General features: G+C 43.7%; 1 protein-coding gene across 12 annotated transcripts in view; it reads right to left on the bottom strand.

Moving 5' to 3' along the window:
• LOC142042141 (potassium voltage-gated channel subfamily KQT member 1-like) overlaps nucleotides 1-19,888 on the bottom strand; it is a 515,171-nt gene that overhangs the window by 91,082 nt on the left and 404,201 nt on the right. Inside the window, exon 19 of one of the 12 annotated variants that reach the window (XM_075051701.1) lies at nucleotides 1,454-1,641. The exons of the other annotated variants lie outside the window; for them this stretch is intronic. Within the exon in view, the coding sequence (XP_074907802.1) occupies nucleotides 1,519-1,641 (123 nt within the window). The 3' untranslated portion in view covers nucleotides 1,454-1,518. Of the gene's footprint in view, nucleotides 1-1,453; nucleotides 1,642-19,888 lie in introns of those variants that run through there. 12 annotated transcript variants of the gene reach the window in all.

The following is a 19,888-nucleotide window of genomic DNA, read 5'->3' as shown; positions in this document are numbered from 1 at the left end:
TCGTGACACTAGCTTAGGTCTCTTATGCCAGCTTGCTTAGTTCATCAATTGATGACATTATGAAAAAAATACAGAACATGTGGTGATCACTTGGAAGTGTTTATACAAGAAGTTTTGATTCTTGCTAGCAGGCTAGTGAAAATGAATATACACATCTGAAAATGAACATACACATTGGCATCCGCTGCGCAGTTCTTCTGTAGCAGCTCAAAGAAGCTAGAAGCAACTTAGTGGTGGAAAAAAGCAAAAGGCTCAGCTATGCTCAGAGATACCCCGCATCTTCCTTTGGATGCTGAGTATTAAATTCTGCTAACTCCTCATCATTGCCCCACTGCAGCATATCTCTTTCTTAATCTGCAGCTAGCTGGAAAGTGCTCATCAGAGCAGCATAGCTGCGTATGGGAATGGGCCAAGATTTATGTTAGTGGGAGCAATGAAAAGTAGCCAGAGGCGGTAATCTCTTTGGCTTGGAACAGTTGTCGATGGAAGGAGATGTTTGGCTGCCGTCTTAGTTGTTTTTTGTTTTGTTTTTCTATAAGCCCAAACACCAGAAAAATTCAACTATTACCTATATAGGAAGAAAGAATAATTGAAGGGAGTTGTTTAAGGAAGGCTGGATGAGAAGATGCTTTCAGATTTCTGAACCTTGTGTAATTTATGGTCCATGATGCTATGGCTACATTTCTCAAATGAAATGCCTGGTGATTGTCTCTTCACATGATGGTCCAGCTACCCAGAAGAAGGAAAGCTCTTGTTATTTCACTACCGTCAGATAGTCTTACCTCCCAGTTTCATGTGAGAAATGCTCAAGGGACCAGCTGAAAGAGTAACCCTGAATCTCCTCTGACTAACAACATCTTCATATTGTGGAGCTCCTCATGTGACTGCACTATCAAAGAGAAAAGAATCAGGCTCCAGGTATGAACTCATAGAAGTTTTCTTTCAAAAGAAAATATCCTTGAGTCCCAAAATATGATCCCCCTCCTCTTGTTTAGTCCTTTTCTCCTTAGTCTGCACTTACATTGCACTAAAAAAAGGTCTTTTTTTTTTTTTTTGCAAGGCCAAGATACCAGGTTCTCAGATCCTACCGCACTGTACTGAGTAAAAAAAAAAATAAAAAAATTCTGGAGACTGCCTATAATCCTTCACAGAAAATAAAATGATTAGATCAAATCCTTAAGAAATCTGGTGAAACTTTTATTATCTGAACACAAGTATGACGTGGTGAGTTTTCTGAAGCAAACCTATACTTAAATTGTGTGAGACACTCTGAACTAGACCATTAGTGCTATAAAGTGCCTTCCAAATATTTATTTTTAGGGAGAGGACAATCCAGGGTTAGAGGAGATTGCCTTCATGAAAATGCAGTGGTTAACACATGTCAAGCGTAAGTTAAAACAAACTTAATAAACTTATTGATCAACCATGAAATCCACTTCTATTCTTTTCAGTCTGAATCATATTTTAAAATTTTATATATCACATCCATACATGTATAATGTACACACAGACACAAACTCACATGTATAGATTTGAGCATAACAGTAGATAGCACACACATGTATACAGGAACTTCTGTGTGCATGTGTAACAGCTGGCAAATAAAAGACAACTTTTGTCTGCTGATGTTAGCACATCGACCTGGATAGGAAATAAAAATGATACAGCTAAAGCAGTAAAGAAGCAATTTATTCAGAGCAAATTTACTCAACAGCTAGAAAAATGACTATACGACATTGAACAAACTAAAAACAGTCTTAACCTTTGTTGCTTCCCAAACGCCATGACAATATTTGGAAACCACCTGTGAAACATATACAAGGACTGGCATAATTTCTTGGTTTTGCTGCTTATTTTTTCCAAAAAAGGGACCTTCAGACCTGTGCACCTGGAGGACACCATACGCAGTAAAATAAAAAAAAAGGAAACTACTCAGAAATACTTCTTTGCCTCCAACCCTAACAAGACTTCTTTGGGGATGTAAAAATTCAGTAATACTGAACAGCTGCTAGGGTAACCTAAATACAATACCCAGAATCCTTTTTCTAGCCTGTTATTTCATAATTTATCAAAATGTTTAAATGCTCCTTCACTTGGCTATTAAAAAAATATTATTAAATGGAAGAAAGACTCTTCAGAAGGCTTTGAGCTTTAATGCGTTTCACAGAACACCCAGTCAGAGCGGAATGAAGGTGCAAAAATCCTGCCAAGGGCTCAGTGAATGGATAAAGTGTTAGAGGTGATGTGTGTTTTCAGAAGACATTAGACAGTATAATTTCAAAATTAGGACAGGACACTCCCCCCTTTTCGATCTGAAGGCCAAGTGTTAAAGCATATGGGCACATTGCGCTGGATAGACTGCATCCTTAAAACCTTATTCAGGTGAGAAGTCCAAGGGATGAAATGAATGGGAAAGGGCAGATGCTCCGCTTGGGCTCCTTGAGGTCATACATGAAACCTGAAAATTTCTGTTTAGTACACATGCTTCTTCTTTAAATGCTAAATACTAGCCTATGTCTATCACAGTAAGTGAGTATATATTCTGACTTGTACACATTTCAGTGTTCTTATGCATCTTGCTTAAAAACAAGAACATGAATCCAGAACCAGGAGCCCATTCTCTGATACCGACAATATTAGCTAAAAGTTGATGGAGCTACACCCATTTTAACTCTGATACAGGGGGGAAATCAGAAAGTCTAGAAAGGAATGTGCTGAAATCCATATTCTGTATTTGAAAATTCGGAAGAGTGGTGAGGAAGGAGCAAAGCCAAAATCTAGATGTGAGTTTGGCAAGTGGTACAAATCCCAGCAAAACCTCTCGGGAGCTTTGGACACTCAAGTTCTGCTTCCAAAACTGCCGCTGGGCCTTAAGCACATCTTGAACCTGGGGTGGATAAATAAATCATGACACCAAGAGAATAAGTTTTTAACTTCCCTTATATGCAGTGAGATTGTTTTTATATGCAGTCATTCTTGATACCTGCCTTGCAGACAGGATTTAAGCTGTCTGTTGGAAAATCCTTTGGCTGGCCATTGCCCTTGCTGTTTTCTTTCTAGCCAGCAGGGAATGCTGGTGTATGGAAGTAACTCTCCCTATCACAGGCAGAAATGCCTCTTCCTCAGTTAAGAAAGCATAGAAAACATTCCCTGCACAATCTGGAATTTATTTGTTTCTGGAAGAGCGGATTTCAGACAAAATGCCAAACTGGCTTTCAAATGCAGAGTACTCTTACCTTAGTCTACCCTGTTTTGCTAGGGTTTCTAGCAGTCTTAAAGTAGGATGTCCTATTTTACAGCACTTGCTACTGGCGCTTCAGCCAAGAAGGGTCTTCATGCTGCAGTCATAGAAAACCTAGCTTGTCTCCAGGCTGGAAGACATACTGGTCTTTAAGTTGCCAGCCTCTATTCTTAAACATGTAAATGGTCCAAAGATCTCTCAGAGTTTGACATGATATGACAAAGCAAAGGTATTTATGTTCCATGATTACTTTCCCTTTTCAGACCCCGTGAGGATAACATACAGATGTACTTTAAGACCTTCAGTGTTCTCAAGAGAGAAAGCCCTTTTGGCAGACATCCTTACTTTTTCAAGAAACGTAAGGTTTTTCTAGGTTTTAATTTATAGCACTGAAAGTATCTTTTCCATTCTGTAGTTGATGATACTGAAAGCTGGAAGTTAATAGTACCATAAAAAGCCCCTAAAGCCTTGTTTCCAAAACCTGTACACGTTCTTTATACCTTTTGAATCAGAAGATATTTGGGAGCAGATTCTCCAAAGTAACCGAGCTCCAAGATAAATTTCCATGGGGACATTCTCCACTTTGCACTCGAAAACCGCAATCCCCAAGAACAAAGTTGCTCCACACTTAACTGCACCCCTCAAGAGCACCACATGGAAATGTCTGCCAAAGGAGAGAGGAAAGAAGGATGATACTGTGTTTGGGCTGCAGTTGCAAACCTGCTGGGAGGGAAAGGAGGCAGTGCAGCTGTGGCAGAGAAATGCACAAGTTTCATCTGACTTGACTTCCCAGATCATAAATCTGTTGATCTGGAGGGGCATCCTCATTCTTTGACAGCAGTTCACAAGCCTCTGGCAAGCACTAGCGTAGGGATCGCTGCCAATATCTACAACAGCAAGGGCTGTAGTCTGACAGCTTGGCAAGGAGTGCAGCATGGCAGAGTTTCTGCCACCTGGGGGTTTTGTGCCTCTGCCTCAGCTATGGGTACTCCAAATGCCCAAGGAGAAGTGAACCGAATGAGTGGTCAGGCTCTCAAATCTTGTGCAAGATGCAAAATCACGAGGCAGGCGATGCGGGTGCCACATAGGGCTGTGTAACAGGGGAGGTAGCAGGTGCTGTGCCATCAAGAAGGAGGTGCTGCAGCTGGAAGGAGAAAGCCCGTTGTCTCCTGGGACTCCTGAGTCTGGGGTCCCACCAGGTGTCAGGCACTCCAGCTGCAATGCCGCAGGGCCGTTGTCCCTGTCTAATGCATTTGTATGTATACACATCTATACAAACCATACACTAGATCCAGCCAGTGACTGAATTGTTGTAGCGGCCAACCACCAGCCTGACAGAAGACACTGATTGGGATGGCGAGCTATTGTACAGAGCTGCACATGGATAGAATTACACCTGTCCATGGGGGGACATAAGAAAAATGTCAACTGTGTGAGAGTTTAGACTTATATCTAACAGGTTAAGCGTAGATAGATAAGCTTCTACTCTTCTCTTTAAGTCTGTCACCAGCTGTGGTAGGAGTGTCTGATCCACACATCAACTGCTGTTCAGGCAGCTGAAGCCCCTCTGAGTTTAACCCACCTGCATTTGTGAATCAATAAGCTATGCATGAGCCTACCCGGGTCTGAGCACCTGGTGCTGGGCCCTGACCCTTACATCGCTGGGCGGGAAAGTAGTTGCTTTAAGGAAGCCATTTCAGCTGACCCTCAGCAAGTCTGCAGAGGACACCAAACTGGGAAGAACTGCTCATACACCAGAAGGTTGTGCTGCCAGCCAAAGGGACCTTGACAGGCCAGAGAAATGGGCTGGCAGGAACCTTGTGCAGTTCAACAAGAAGTGCAACGTCCTTCACCTAGGGAGGAACAACTCCATGGACCTGTAGGTGCTGGGGGCTGCACAGCTGGAATGCAGCTTTGCAGAAAAGGACCTGGGGGTCCTGGTGGACAACAAGATGAACGTTAGCCCAACAGTGTGCCTTTAGCAGCTAAGAGGGTCAATGGTATCCTGGGCTGCATTAGGAGGAGAGCTGCCAGCAGGTTGAAGGAGGTGATCCTTTCCCTTTATTCAGCCCTGGTGAGCCACACGAGGAGTACTGTGTCCAGCTCTGGACTCCCCAGTGCAAGAAAGACATGAACATGCTAGAAACAGTCCGGCAAAGGGCCACTAAAGTGATTAAGGGACTAGTGCATCTCCCCTATGAGAAAAGGCTGAGAGAGCTGGGACTCTTTAGCCTTGAGAAGAGAAGGCTCAGTGGGGATCTTATTAACGTATATAAACACCCAAAGGAGGGGTGTAAAGAGGATGGAACCAGGCTCTTTTCAGAGGTGCCCAGTGACAGGACCAGAAGCAATGGGCACAACCTGAAACACAGGACAGTCCATCTGACATCAGGAAACACTTTTTTACTGTGAGGGTGACCAAGCACTGGCCCAGAGAGGTGCTGGAGTCTCCTTTCTTGGAAATATTCAAAAGCCATCTGGACATGGTCCTGGGCAACCATCTCCAGGTGGTCCTGCTTGAGCAGGGAGATGGACCAGACGACTTCCAGAGGTCCCTTCCAACCTCAGCCATTCTGTGATTCTGTGTTCTTGTATTATAGTGCTGCATCACATATTTTGCAAACTGCATTCTGGGTATTCTTTTACTGAAGCATTGACCCTTACAACTCAGTATGCTCCAAATATACCGCAGCTGAATGAAATGTCATGACAAAAGCTCTCCAGTGCCACTCACAAGCTGACAACACATAGGAATATTTTAGTCTAGTGTTGAATGACATGTGGTAGGTGCTGCTCCAGAGGAGGACCTCTGTCACTCTCCACAGACAAGGGAAGCAGACCCATGCTGGACATCCTACCTTCTCCACTGCTGATGACCAGGTATCAGGCCAAGTATAAAGACCAGCTGCTGATGACAAAATATGAAGGCCAAGTGCAAGGTCCTGCACCTTGCTTGAGGCAATCCCCAATATCAGTACAGACTGGGTGATGAATTGATTGAAAGCAGCCCTGTAGAGAAGGACTTGAGAATACTGGTGTATGTAAAATTGGATATGAGCAAGCAATGTGTGCTTGCAGCCCAGAAATCCTGGGCTGCATAAAAAGAAGCATGGCCAGCAGGTCGAGGGAGGTGATTCTGCCCCTCTACTCTGCTCTGGTGAGACCCTGCCTGGAGTACAGCATGAAACTCTGGGGTCTCCAGCACAAGACAGACATGGACCTGTTAGAGTGGGTCCAGAGGAGGCCACGAAAATGGTCAGAGGGCTGCAACACCTCTCCTGTGAAGGAAGGCTAGGAGAGTTGGGGTTGTTCTGCCTGGAGAAGAGAAGGCTCCAGGGAGACCTCATTGTGGCCTTTCAGTATATAAAGGGGGCTTATGAGAAAGATGCAGAAAGACTTTTTACCAGGGCCTGTAGTGACAGGACAAGGGACAATGGTTTAAAACTGAAAGAGGGTAGATTTAGACTGGACATGAGGAAGAATTTTTTTTTTTTACTGTGAGGGTGGTGAGGCACTGGAACAGGTTGCCCATAGAGGTTGTGGATGCCCCATCCTGGAAAGTGTTCAAGGCCAGGCTGGATGGGGCTTTGAGCAACCTGGTCTGGTGGAAGGTGTCCCTGCCCATGGCAGGGGGCTGGACTAGACGATCTTTAAAGGTCCCTTCTGACCCAAACCATTCTGTGATTCTCTGATTCTATCTCTGTGATATCAAAAGTTTTACTTCATGACCACATAGATGTAACAATGATAACTCAACCAGCTTCACTATTAGCTAAGCACCTTGCTGTTGGTTTCAGTGCTGGGTCTGCTTTTTCCTGAAACTCCTCACATTATCTGGGAAGGAAGCCACATAGCATTGAAAGATCAGTTTATGACAAGACAGAGCTATTTACTAGCATCATAAACAGGGCACCAGTATACACACCGTCCTGACTATTCATTCCCTGCACTGTTTCCCCTCTGAGCCTCCATCCTATCACTGACAGTCCTCCTTGGGACTTCTGGAGCACCTTCCCTGCCACAGCCACGGGGGACCAACTTCCCTACACGCAGACTACCTTCATCTCTTTTTGCAGACTGCCCACCAACAGTCGCAGATTTGTAAGTGCTAGATACGAAGGTTTCACAGGAGCTAAGGCTGGACTCGCTCCTGCCACAGAGAAGCTCCTGAATCAAAAGCAAAAAATATGTGGTTTTTTTTTTTTTTTTTAATTTCTCTCTCTGGATAGGCCACATTTGCACAGACAAGCAATGACCCAGAAAGGATATAGTGATTGCTACCACATATTGCTGTAGCTCCTATCCTGATGGAGGCAGTTAAGCAGAGATAAGGCTAAAGAGCAGTTTCTGTGGAACTGCAGTCTTAATTTTTATAATAGGATGCTGTGGAAAGAAGTATTATTTTCAGGGACCCAGTTATCTGGGAAATTTCAGCTTGCAGCTGAAATATTACTTTCATGATCCATACACATGGATTTTTATGAATGGTTCTTGAGGGATACTTTTTGCTTCCAAGCCAGTGTTTGGTGACATTTAAAATTATAATAGCAGCATTATGAGGAATAACCTGGTCCAAGAACCCTTTAAAGCCATGAGCACACGTAGCAGATGTGTAGCATCTGCATGTAGCAATAGCTCTTCCATTTACCAGGGTGTGCAGGCTCTGCACAAAATCTCATGGACGAAGCTGCATGGGTGCACAACCACCACAACAGTTGGGCTGCTTGAGCTGCTCCTCTGCTGTTTCATGTCCTCACTGAGCAGAGAGCAGTCATTCCCCATGCCTGTGGAGAGAGCTCCTCTCAGAGATCTAAACAGCTAAAACTTTGCAGCAGCTTTGCATCCCAACACTCCCCTGCCCTCAGAAAATTGTGCTTTATCCAACAGCTGAGCACTGCTGGCCCCCAGTGTCTGTCTCTCAGTGGGAAACACCTGAAAAGTTCGGTATCATTTACGCCAGGTAATCAGCCTACAGTATGATCTGCACGCATTCATCAGGACCATGGCCGAGTGCCCCGTGTGTAGCTTCCAACAGTGAGACTCTCCCTATATCTTTTTTCTCTTTTCTTCTTTTTTCTTTGTTTACTTTCCAGGAATTGTCTGAAGTGTTTCCAGTCTGACTTTACCCAGCTTCAGTTCTGATCTGACTTTCTTTTTTTTTTTTTTTTTTTTTTTAAATTTTTTTTCCACGGGCAGCCTCACTTGAACCTCTCGGCAGCTTAACGGCTAAGTCTGCTGACTTGCAGCATCCCTGGGGACTTGATTCAGTCAGACTCTGTCTGTGGGTCTCTTCAAAGAACTCCAGCTCAGAGAGCTGCAGCAAACTGGCAGCTTGCTCTGCTTTTAAATACATAACCAAACAAACTGAATGTCAGCACAGGGGAGCTGGCAGGGCGGTGAGCAAAGGACTGGATTTGTCAGGGAAGTGGTGCAAGAGAGGGGAGAACGGTCTTGAAAAGTATCCCGGCAAAATCCATAGATATATCACAGGGAGCGACCCGAGGTGGGGAGTGCAATCTGCAAGATATTGCGATTTTATGAATTTTATAATGAAATAGAGGAACTTTAAAATTTTCTTTTGGGTTGACTTGAAATGTGCTTTGGGATGTTTATCCCTTTAAAGCCCTCCTTCCCTTGTTTTTAATGAAATATGGCTTGATTTTTTTAAAGGTCATCTTGGAGTAAAGGAAAGTTTCATTTCAGGATTGATGAAGCACAACATTTCAGCTTTCCATAAGCAACACATTTCCATTTTTAAAAATGTTGAATTGCTTTTTCTTGCTATTTTCAAAACCCTTCCCTCATTACTTTTGCTGGGACAGATTCCTAAATTTAAGTGGATTCACGAACAGTTTTAATTTCTCCAAAACTCTGTTTGTGGTTGGATTTACTATCTGTCAAACTCAGGAGCCATATGGTGCCAACAGACCTTATGTAGAAGAGCAGTCTCATGGCTAAGCCATCACCCTGGGACTCAGGAGGCCCGGGTACAGCTTCTGACTCTGCCAGCTGACTTCATGTTGGCCTTTACCCAAGGCCAAATTCTTAAAGGTATTTTGGCAGTTTTGTTTTTCAAAAAGATGCCAAAATAGGCTAGGCATCTAATACACACACTGACATGATTTCCTGATAACTAGAACTATTTAAAACCCTGGGATGATGTAGGATGATAGAGCTTCCCGCGCACTTCTCTGTTGTGTTGTGTTATGCTATACTCAGGGTGCAAAGCCGCGCGGACAGGTCACCCAGGGGAGCTGCTGGACTCTGGATATGGCACCCAGATCAGTAAGAGGCAATTCTAACCGGTCCCTGATCAGCTTATTACAATTAGTTGCTACATGGCAAACTGGCAACCCAGCACACTAATTAAGATGATAGCATAGAAAAAACATGGAGCTGCAGAAGGTATTACCTAATTCAGAAACGCTTTGAGGAAACGAATCCAAACCAGAGCTAAGGAAAGGCCAAAACACCAGAGAGAGGTTTCAGCAACTCTCCCTGGGTCGGGATCTGCTTGGGAGAGCACTGGCAATCTTCATTCCAGCCAAATTCTCCTCATTCTCCCCGAGATACTGTTCTCCTGGATCACCCTGTGGCACAAATAATGAACCTGTTGGAACAATTACTTATGTCCAGATAGTTCTGGGATGGTCTTTTGATACCCTAAAAATGAAAGGTCGTGGTTGCTCTGAGGGAAGGCGCTTTCACTGTCACTGCACCGACGGGGAAGGTGAGGAAAGTGTCGGAAGAGACATTTGTCCAGGATCACATTCAGCAGCAGCACAGGGAAGAGACTGTCACACCATACCCAAATTATTTTTTTTCTCTTTTCTGACCTTGCATTTTGGGTCTTGGCAGTATTCCCCACCTTTGTAACAGGCTGTGAGCTCCTCAGAGCAGGAAATGCCCTGTTGGTACGGTCCCATTGCGGTCACAGACAGGACCACAGGTACAGACACATTCAGGCTATCCTAAAGCTGCCCCACTCACCGCTGTGGCACGAAGTTCGGGGAGCATTAACTGCAAAGGTGTGCTGGAGGAAGAGGCACCAGGTCTCGGACAAGGTCACAAATTCAGCTTAAAGTTAGCTCAGATGCTGCAATCACATCTCTGAATTACACCTTGGACATAACTGCACGCACTTTACTGGCTCCTGTGTTGTTTAAAGCATTATACACATGTATATTACTACACACATATACTACCTTATGTACAGATTACATGAATTCATTGTCCAAAGCCATAGCCTGATTTTTGCACTGGTGTTGAGCCTCCTTTACAGTTCCTGGAAATTACAAATTAAAGGATGTGAAGAGTTGATAAATATGGCTGAGCTCTGAAGAGCTGGACTTTTCAGAGCTGACAAAACGCATACTCTCTTCATGCAAAACTCCCTCGCTGAATCAGTTACACTCATGAATTAGCTTCATTGTTAAGACCTCTTAATAATTTTTTTGGTCAATGATAGTAACCAAGATCCTGAAAGTTCCCATCTTTGTAAATGAAATCACCTTTCTTAAAGTAAGAACTTCAATGTGAGTCTCCCACACCTCGGGGAGACGCTGTACCAGTTTCTCCTTCCCCTGGCACAAGGCTCATACTGGGGCAGGAGGCAACCCGGAGATGCCCACGCTATCTCTGCCGGGGCAGATCTTGCACTCTTGAGCAGAAATCCTTCCCTGGACTTGGTGAAATCTTCCCCACTAAAGTTGCTGCCACTGACAAATTCCAACAAAAGATCAAGTTTGTGGCAAGTCAGTGTTTTGTCAAGCATGGCATCTTTTGCTGAAAAATCCTTTACCCGCTCCTGCCTCGTCCCTGCCGGCCCTGCAGTCCTCTGGCTCTGCGAGGCAGGGACGGGTACGTAACGAATTCACTCCTCTGCTCCGGCTGCAACCCCAGCCTGCGGGTTTCGGTACGGGTGCACATAGCCTCATCCTTCTCCAGCACAGAACGGGGGGAAATTTCAGCAGAGAGGCTTACAGAGGTGCAATTCCCTCCACAGTACCTGTGCCTTCACCGACTTGTTTTCTCTTCACTGTGCTTTACAAGCAGCAAGGTAATGGCACTGCCCATATAAAACACTAAGCTCCCATGCTGCCATAAAAAAAACCCTTAAGAAATGAATTTTTAAGAGGAGTTTCCTATAAAGCATTTAAGAAAGCATCCTTGGAGGGCGTATCCTGTGTATACAGGGAAGTGCTAGGGTGCTTGAGGAGAGAGAGTGAGTTCATAAAATAAATGCCTTTGTGACCAGTCCCTGCAAAATTGTCTTCCATAAGAAACCCTCCTGGGTCAGACACTTGTACAGACACTTGTTATCTTTGCTGACACTGCATCTGTTTGACCAGTTCTGTAATTAAGGAGATGAATTCAGTTTTCAGGCTGTTAACTTTTCACAAGCAGCCAGTTCTCACTGAAAATGCTCACAAACTCTCCTCTCATAAAATGAACATAAGAAATAAAGCATCTCTACTCTGACAGGGGAGTGGACCACACTGTCTTACAAAGTGCAAATTTTTAAGTCCAGAAAGAATTGAGAGAAAAGACTAAGTAGAAGTAAAGTACTCTGAATTCTAAGGAATCATTTGCAAGTGAACAATAAAAATAAGCAAGTATTTCTCGTTTTGGAAATGGGAGGTGCAAGCCCGAGGGTTGTTTGTGCATTAACGTGTCATAGTGGCTTTACAAGTGTGTGCCTGCCTGTTTATTCATGGATGCAGCAAGAACGGTGTGCTTTCCACGGCAGAGTATGCACTGCAAGTAAGAAATATAACTCACAGATAAGCAGTATTGCGTGGAGTCCAAACACCCATCAAAAAACTGCAGGAACTTTGGTGCCTTTATAAAACATGTTTTGATGGGGAAAGACGTGTATAACAACAAAGCCATCTTACTGGTAACAGTGTTTAACATTTCTCCTAATTTCGTTAACGCTTTAATTCTTACAGGAAGAAAAGCTGGCAAAGTTCATTTGGTTTTAATTAGAGGGGTGAAGTAATAGGTGACTAGGGTTTGCAAATCAGTCAAGTTGTTTTGAAAAACTAGTTTACAAAATCTTTTTTCCTTATGATTTGTTCTCTTAAGAAAAAAAGAAAAAAAAAAAAAGAAAATCTGTTTAAGATATATTTCCTGGCTTAAATGAGGCTTGTGGTAAGTATTAGGGATGAAAGTAGAAATTCAGGTGTACTAGAAATAATAATTTTTAAACTGTTTTTCCCTGTCTCAACTTTATGTTCAGACTTTATGAGCTCTTTCCAATGCATGTCTCCAGTGCCTATTACCACAATATGCTCTTCTCAAATACAGGCCTGTTAAACTTACAGGGAAGACAGGCGGTCACCCGCTTCGTGATATTCCTTAGTGTGTTTTTTTCACACTGCGTGAGCTGAGAGCTGGGTTTCAGGAGGAGAGAAAAGTGTTTGTTTTGCTGTTTGGGACTTATTTGCCCGAGCAAAAAAAAAAAGCCAGAAGAAATTTGGATTCATTGCAATGGTCACAAAGAAGGCCATAAAGTGATTTTTACTAGAGTTCAACTCTTGGTCAATGAGATTCATGTTTGCATATATATCACGGAGCCGTCGGGGTCCTGCAGCAGGTGTTCTGTGGGGAAACGCTCGGCACCACAATGGCACCTGTGCCCATAAAGTCATCACCTACCGCCCGAGACGGGCGCAGAAGCGCCGCGGGTCGCAGAGCCTCTCTTGTTCCGACACCGCTGCACGGTCAGGGGTTGGGCTCCTTCGAGGGGCGAGCCGGTTGGGAAGGATTAATGGCAGAATTACTCTTTCCCCTTCTCGGGGCAACAACTGCCAGCGATACGCTTCTCTCCTGACCCCCGCCAGCCCTGCTCGGAGACAATAGTCAGATTTGGCTGCAGCTGGCCGGCGAGCCGACATAAAACTGAACACCTGTGGACCAAATCTGCACAGCTGCAGCGTGCCAGGGCTCAACTACCCATTGTGCAAGCGACGCACGTGCCGCCTGTGAGTGCCTATGAAATGACGCAAGTTCAAAGACGGAGCCGTTGGGGGTGGGGGAAAGAGAGGTTTGCCGGAACCCAAGTTATCTGCTTTTACTCAAATGCCCCCCAAAGTCTTTCTGTGGCAGAGGGCATTTCACAGAGCTGTGCGATGTATGGATGAAACCACTTCTGTGCCTGAAGAATTAAACGGCTGCTGAGGATGCGCTTGGCCATAGTTTGCGGCGGTGTTGCATTCAGTTTTTGTGTTAGCTCTGTGATTCACACAGAGTGATTCGCAAGAAGAATTAATTCATTTAATGGCCCAGTCTATTACTGATAGATACAGAAAATACCTAGGGAATCACTGAGTTGCATCTTTGTGAATTATTTTCTGTACTGTACTCCGAATATGTAAAATAACATATACCTACTATTAGCCACAGTAAGTGACTGTAATGCAGAAACTTAAGGGCAGATATTTCATGGAGCTACCTTTGTTCATGAACTTACAGGGCTGTTTAGACCATTCTTCCTATCCAAGGTAACACAAGCTTTAGCAAATTAAGAAGTGGCTTTTTCCAAATCTGAAATGCCAAATGGTAATGATCTGTTACCATGGATAGGGGACGGCTACTCAAATATACTTGAAGCTGCTCTGAGAAAACATCACCATACAGAAATCCCCGTTGGAGATTTCAGCTCAGGCAGAACATTGGAGGATGAGCTCCTGAACTAAGAGATGAGGATAGCAGCGGCTGCATGCTGAAAATTTAATTCCAGCATTATTTGTATCCCTAAAAATGACCTGTTCACTAGATGTGTGGTCCAACCTGACTGGCTAAGCACTTTGGCCTCCGATCTTCTTTTAACTGTAGGTCAGGGCCCCTTCAGAAACTCCTTCACCCATGTTACCAGAAGTACCAAGATATTTGCACACGTCTGACTGCTTCTAGAGATGTGCTCAGTGTTCCCAGTTCTTCTGAAGAGTCCTTAGGAAAGAGGACAGTCAAAACAGGTCATCCCCTCCAGAACAGTTTATTCTGCCAGCCTTTGTTCTTAGGGATGCTTGGAAATATCCAGGGAATAGGCTGGAGGCCTGCCAGCATTCCCGTGGACCCTGTGATGTCTTGCCATGTATGTGAAAAGTTAGGGGCTCTCGGGCCCCAGGAAAAAGCCAGAGACAAGGCATGGGATGGTTGAATTGTCTTGGTGACTATGTACGTCCCATAAATGTTGACTGGACTGTCTGGGACTGTCTGTTTTTATGCTGTTACTTCAGACTCTTAAATAAGTTGCATGGACTAGCTGACTGCTCCAGGACAGAAGCATGAGCACAGCTATACTTTTCTCCTGCTGGGAAATCGACTGTGGGACTTCTAAATTTTTAAGTTAGTCTGAAAATGAAAATAATTGTTGTGGGTTTGTTTCAATTATTTATTTTTTAATATTTTCAGGAGAAAATGTCCATGAAGCTGTTTTTCATGGTGAAAGTTTTGCATATTCAAACCAAAAGAAATTAAGAACTTGAACTTAACATGACAAGGTGCTTTGGAGTGTGTGTTTGTTATGTTCTCCGTATGGCAGTGTGGCTCAGCAAGCTTCAGTAAGAATTTGTGGCTTCTGGGAAGCTTCTGAAAACCAAACATCTTTGTCCCCCAAACCAGTCGACAACATAAGGAAAATCACTATTCACCCAACGTACCTCTACACTGATATGAATAAAACTTCCAAAATGGAGATCCTATGCCAGTTTATGGGAGCTATTAAAAGGGTGTTGAGTTTTTTACGCTTACTGGGAAATGGAGGGAGGCCACCCAACTCATTTCACAAAGGCTGCTACAAATCCTCCAGTCAGTAAAAACTTCCAGTCATCCAGGGCTGGATTTGAACTGGCAACCCCGATGTGAAAGCTGCTGTATCCCTTCGTCACTCAACCCCTCTCTCCCCAGTTTTTACGGTCAGCAGGTGTGTGTGTAGGAGAGACTGTGGGCTCTCATTTCATTCGTTTCTCCTGATTTATGACATAATATCAGTTAGGCAGGCTTCATAAAGTTGGAGGCCAGGAGGGCCAACTCGATCATCTACTCTGACCTCCTCTGTAGCACAGCTCATTAGGTTTCACCCGGACACCAGCATATTAAGCTCAAAGACGAAAGTGAGACTACAGCACCTTAAGTACACAGGGGATTAAACTATGTGCTACAGATGGAAAACAGGAGAGATAAAAAGTCATCACTGCCCAAGACCTCTGCAGTCTCAAAGAAGAAGAGAGTTGAGAGAAGTCCAGCTGATATCATGTAGAAAGAGGGGAGAGTCCCCAGATCAAAAACAATGAAGCAAGAAAATTAAGAGTGAGAGCAAAACAGCAGCCAGAAACTTCTGCCAGCCTGATCTGGGGGAAAATCATATCTTAAGTCCAGATATGGTGGTCAGCAGAGCCCTGGATATGACAGAAAGGAACAGAAGCAGAAATACAGGAAATAAAACTCTACCATTGCAAGATCGCTCTTCTCTTTCCTTCTCCCTTCAAGCCTTTGAGGAAGGCCAAAAGGAAAAAAAAAAAAAAAGGCAAAAGTCTGCCTTGTACGGCTAATGTTAGAATTGCTTTGTATAAAGGTTTAGAAGGGCACTCAGAGACGTTGGGCATGTGATGCTGAGAAGTGATGAGTGTAATGTCATTTCAAGATGAGAAGCTAAAGCGTGGGGAAAACCAATCCTCAGAACAAGCCATGAGACTAGGGCAGCTCTCTTGAGCCCGGACTTTCCTGACTAGGAAACAACTGACTAACAGGGATCATACATGGAATTAATTTACTGTCAGAGTGGGGGCAAAAATGATAGTTTTGTTTTGTTGGTTTTATTGCATCAGGGCAAAAGCATCACTGGAGAAAAGCCAGTCCAAGCTCCACAGTTTTTAGCAAACTAAGAACGGGACAAGAGACAAGCATTGCAAGCAAATACAAAGATTAAAGCAAAGTTTGGTGGACTTTAGCATCCTGTTTCTTTCAACTGTGTAAAAGTTTTAGGGAGAAAACATACAACAATGCCTTCCCCGGAATTATTAGGTGAAATATTAGGGTTTTTTAACAGGTCAATATTCTCAGCCATCCCCTTCCTGCCAATTTTATTCTTCCATTTTCATATTAAAAGGCCAGGTGCCGCAGCAGCACTGTCTGTTGCTGCCAAACAGCATGGTGTGACTTCACTTATGCAACTAATTTTACTGATTTTAATGGGATTTCTCAAGCAAGTAAAATTGCATGCATACTTAGGTATTTTTTTGGATTCAGATTAAGGCTTTGCCTTTGCAGAGAGTGAGAGAAAAAGAGCCTGTCTGTCTTACCTTTGCATTTGCCTCATGTTTTCTTAGGCTTATCCATGTCATACTACTGAATCTGAATCACGGGGGACTTCAAAAAGTAAAACCACAGAATATGGGGTATATTGGGTAAGTATATTCAAAAGAGTGGAGAGCATAGTGTTGGGTGGCTGGTTCATACAGGTGTCTGAACAAAGTCATGGAAGGCATGTCCCACAGATCAGCTTGTCTAATGGTCCTGAATGACACAGTAAGTAATTTTTCATCTAATATTTCCAAGTTTCCCCTTCTGGTCATTTTCTGAATGTTGTGGATATAAGGAACAGAACTATCTCCTCTCCTTGTCTATCTAACATATTTCTCTTTGGCTGCACTACCTTCAGGGAAAATACACTTTTGTGGACACCATCATCAACTAACTCTTGTGTACTGAATAACTACAAGGGATAAAAGCCCTTATTAAAAAAAGAAAAAAAAAAAAACCAAAACCAGGAACACCATAAAATGTTAGCATAAACTGAGGATTTTACAAGATTCTGCATACAAGTATAAAACCAAGTTCGCTGGTGTAATGATGTCACCTGCACATACAACACAATTCATCCAGCTCCTTTTGCACCAAACTCTCTCTTGATATCTTTCTACGCACTACAGAAACTTTGTGCTCCCTCCAGAAACGATGGGAGGGAGGGAAAAAATTAAGAGAGCTGTGGGGAGAGACTGGAAGGGAAAACAAGAAAATGCTCAAGGTTGTTTTAAAAAACTAAAAGAGAGAGGGATGCAAAGTGCTGGAAAAAGTGTCTAGAAGGAAAAAGTGTAGAAGTGGAAAGGAAAGAGGAAACTCAGCAAAATATGTACAAGTCAGAGACCAGCAAGCCAGGTTTTCAGCTGGGGTAAGCCAGTCAAACTCAGCTAAAGTGAGTGGAGCTGAAACGATTTCTAGCAGCTGAGGTTCTATCCCATTTTGTTACATTAAAGAAATAAAGAACAGGAAATTTACTTTATAGAGAACTCACAAATTAAATGTGATTTAGCTGGCTCCCAGAAAAATTCAGCAAGAACCCTGCTAAGGCCCACTATTCTATATATGTTATTCAATTAGTCTCATTATATTTTAGAAAGCTTGGTGTTCCTACACTCAGGGTGGATCCCGAGGATGCCCAAGAAGATCCAGATGTGAAGCCTGGGGTTCTGGATGTGTCCAAGTACAACAGGGAATATCTGAAGGCAGACTGGGATTTACCTACTGCATCTACACATTCAACACAGGTCACCCAACTTTTCCTAAGCCTTCCTGTTTGAGTTGCAGAGTCCTCGAGTTTATCACAGCAAGCAGAGAAGGCAGCAACACATGCAGTAAATCACAGCCTCTTGTTAACAATTGCTATCCCAGACCACTAGAAAGTTTGAGAGAGCTGCTAGCTCAGCTTTGGAGGACAGATCTATTTGGTTTGACACAGAACAAACCATAAATCAAACAAAACAAACCCCCATAATTAAGCCTCACGTAAGGTTGCCTTTCTTGAAAACCTGGAATAGTCAAGGCTCAAGCCAGCTGTGTCTTTTGGGGTGGCGGGGAGGACTCCAGAGTCCCCCTCCCACACGCAATCTCTCCTTGCTGCACTGTGGCAGCCCTCCATCCATCTGGAAACGCTCTGAGGTTCGGAGGAAGCTCGAGAGGAGCAATGTGCAGCGCTCCTTCTCACAGCCTAGGGAGCTATGCCAGGGACCAAGTTCAAGACCTAAACAATGCCCTGCTTGGCTAGTGGTTTGGATAGAAAAATTAATTTACAGCCGAATTGTGGAGGAGGGGCCAAATTCCAAAGAGCACTGAAGTCTCTGGAAGCTTGGCTGAAAAATTAGCAGCGCTGCTGCAGCAGCTGAGGTTTCCACTTGTTGCAAACAGCGGCAAAACTTGATGGCCACGTACACAGGTAGCCCAAACTGACCTGCACATCGCACTGTAAGCTGTCACTGCGGGCACCAACTGGGAACGGAGTGTGCGGTGCGGCTTTTCACCATGACTACAGTTAAGGTTAGGTGTCCTGGGTGATCTAAGCTGTGGGTGTTTAAAATGAAGAAAACACCGAGACGCTAGGAGCTGTAGAGCATTACGTCTGACTGTAACACGTGGAAACACTTCTTCGTATTAAACATCAGAATGGTTGCAAGCAGGTCTTTTCCTGGAGGCTAAGTGCAAATTCTCCAGCTCCTGGAGAAGAGCCAGTATTTCTCCGAGGCAAGCAGGAGTGCCTGGTGCTACCATGTACCACATCTACAGTTCAGCGTCTCGCTGACTTCTCCATCTCGGTACACTTAGACAGTAGAAGGACTGTTGAATTGCTATGCTCAGGAAAAAGTCTGCACCAGTCTGGAGTAAGGGGAACCATCCAGCACTGGTTTTAGTACTTTTGAAGTAGACTGTGACACCCAGCCCTCCGCATGGAGACTGTGGCCACTGTGACATGAAGGACTGGGAGCAATGGGAGGGGAAGATGTTGAAGACACTTCCCTAAAGGAAGGGGAGATGTTAATGGTTTCCTGGGGGGAAAAAATAGCTGTTTCAACAACAAGAAAACCCCTTGGGATTTTAGAAGGGCGCAACACAGATCACAGGCCTATTTATACTGTGTCCAATTATTATTTCTGAAGAACTTTCAAAAGGTTTATTTCCCATTTTTACCTAGACTCTCTATTACCTTTGAGAAGATGCACCTTTCCACAATAAAATAGAGCACAATCAATGTTGCCAATTTAATCTGACTTCCCATGTTTTGGGATAAAAGAAGAGGTTTTGAATCTGCCAAGGTAAAAAAACCCAACACATTCTTGTCTCTGAGTGCATGGCTACTAAAAATAGATCCTGACTACCTCCCTCATTCATTGCTCTCAAAAGGTGGGGGGCTGTGCACGCAGCCATCACTTGCAAAAGGTGTGCCAAGCCCGTTCAAAGGAAGTGGCTCATGAAATAAAACTTTACAGCTAAAAAGCTAAAAATAAAACTTCAGTTCTTCTCAAGTATCTGGCTTAATATTCTCTCTGTTATTCTTCTTATTCTGATGATTCTTCCTGTTATTTGTACAGCTGAGCCAGTGTTTCCAGGCAATTCACAAAGTTGCTCGGAAAGCTCAAGTGGGACATGAGGTATTATGAACTGTAATTTTGATCCTCATTTACACTACAACTTCATTTACACCCAATTTTGAAGTCTCTTTACATTCAAAGAGGTATGAAGGGGCTTTTTTTGCAACAGTATCAGGGGTTTTTTACATGTATCATTATACTTTTATTATTAATTTAATTACAATCTGTCCTAATCAAGTTTTGGAGTTTTCCAAGAAGAACTCAATTCTTGGTAAAATTC

The sequence above is a fragment of the Buteo buteo genome, chromosome 19 (assembly GCF_964188355.1).
Source record: "Buteo buteo chromosome 19, bButBut1.hap1.1, whole genome shotgun sequence".
Lineage (NCBI taxonomy): Eukaryota > Metazoa > Chordata > Aves > Accipitriformes > Accipitridae > Buteo > Buteo buteo.
This window is presented reverse-complemented; position numbering and strand designations above follow the sequence as displayed.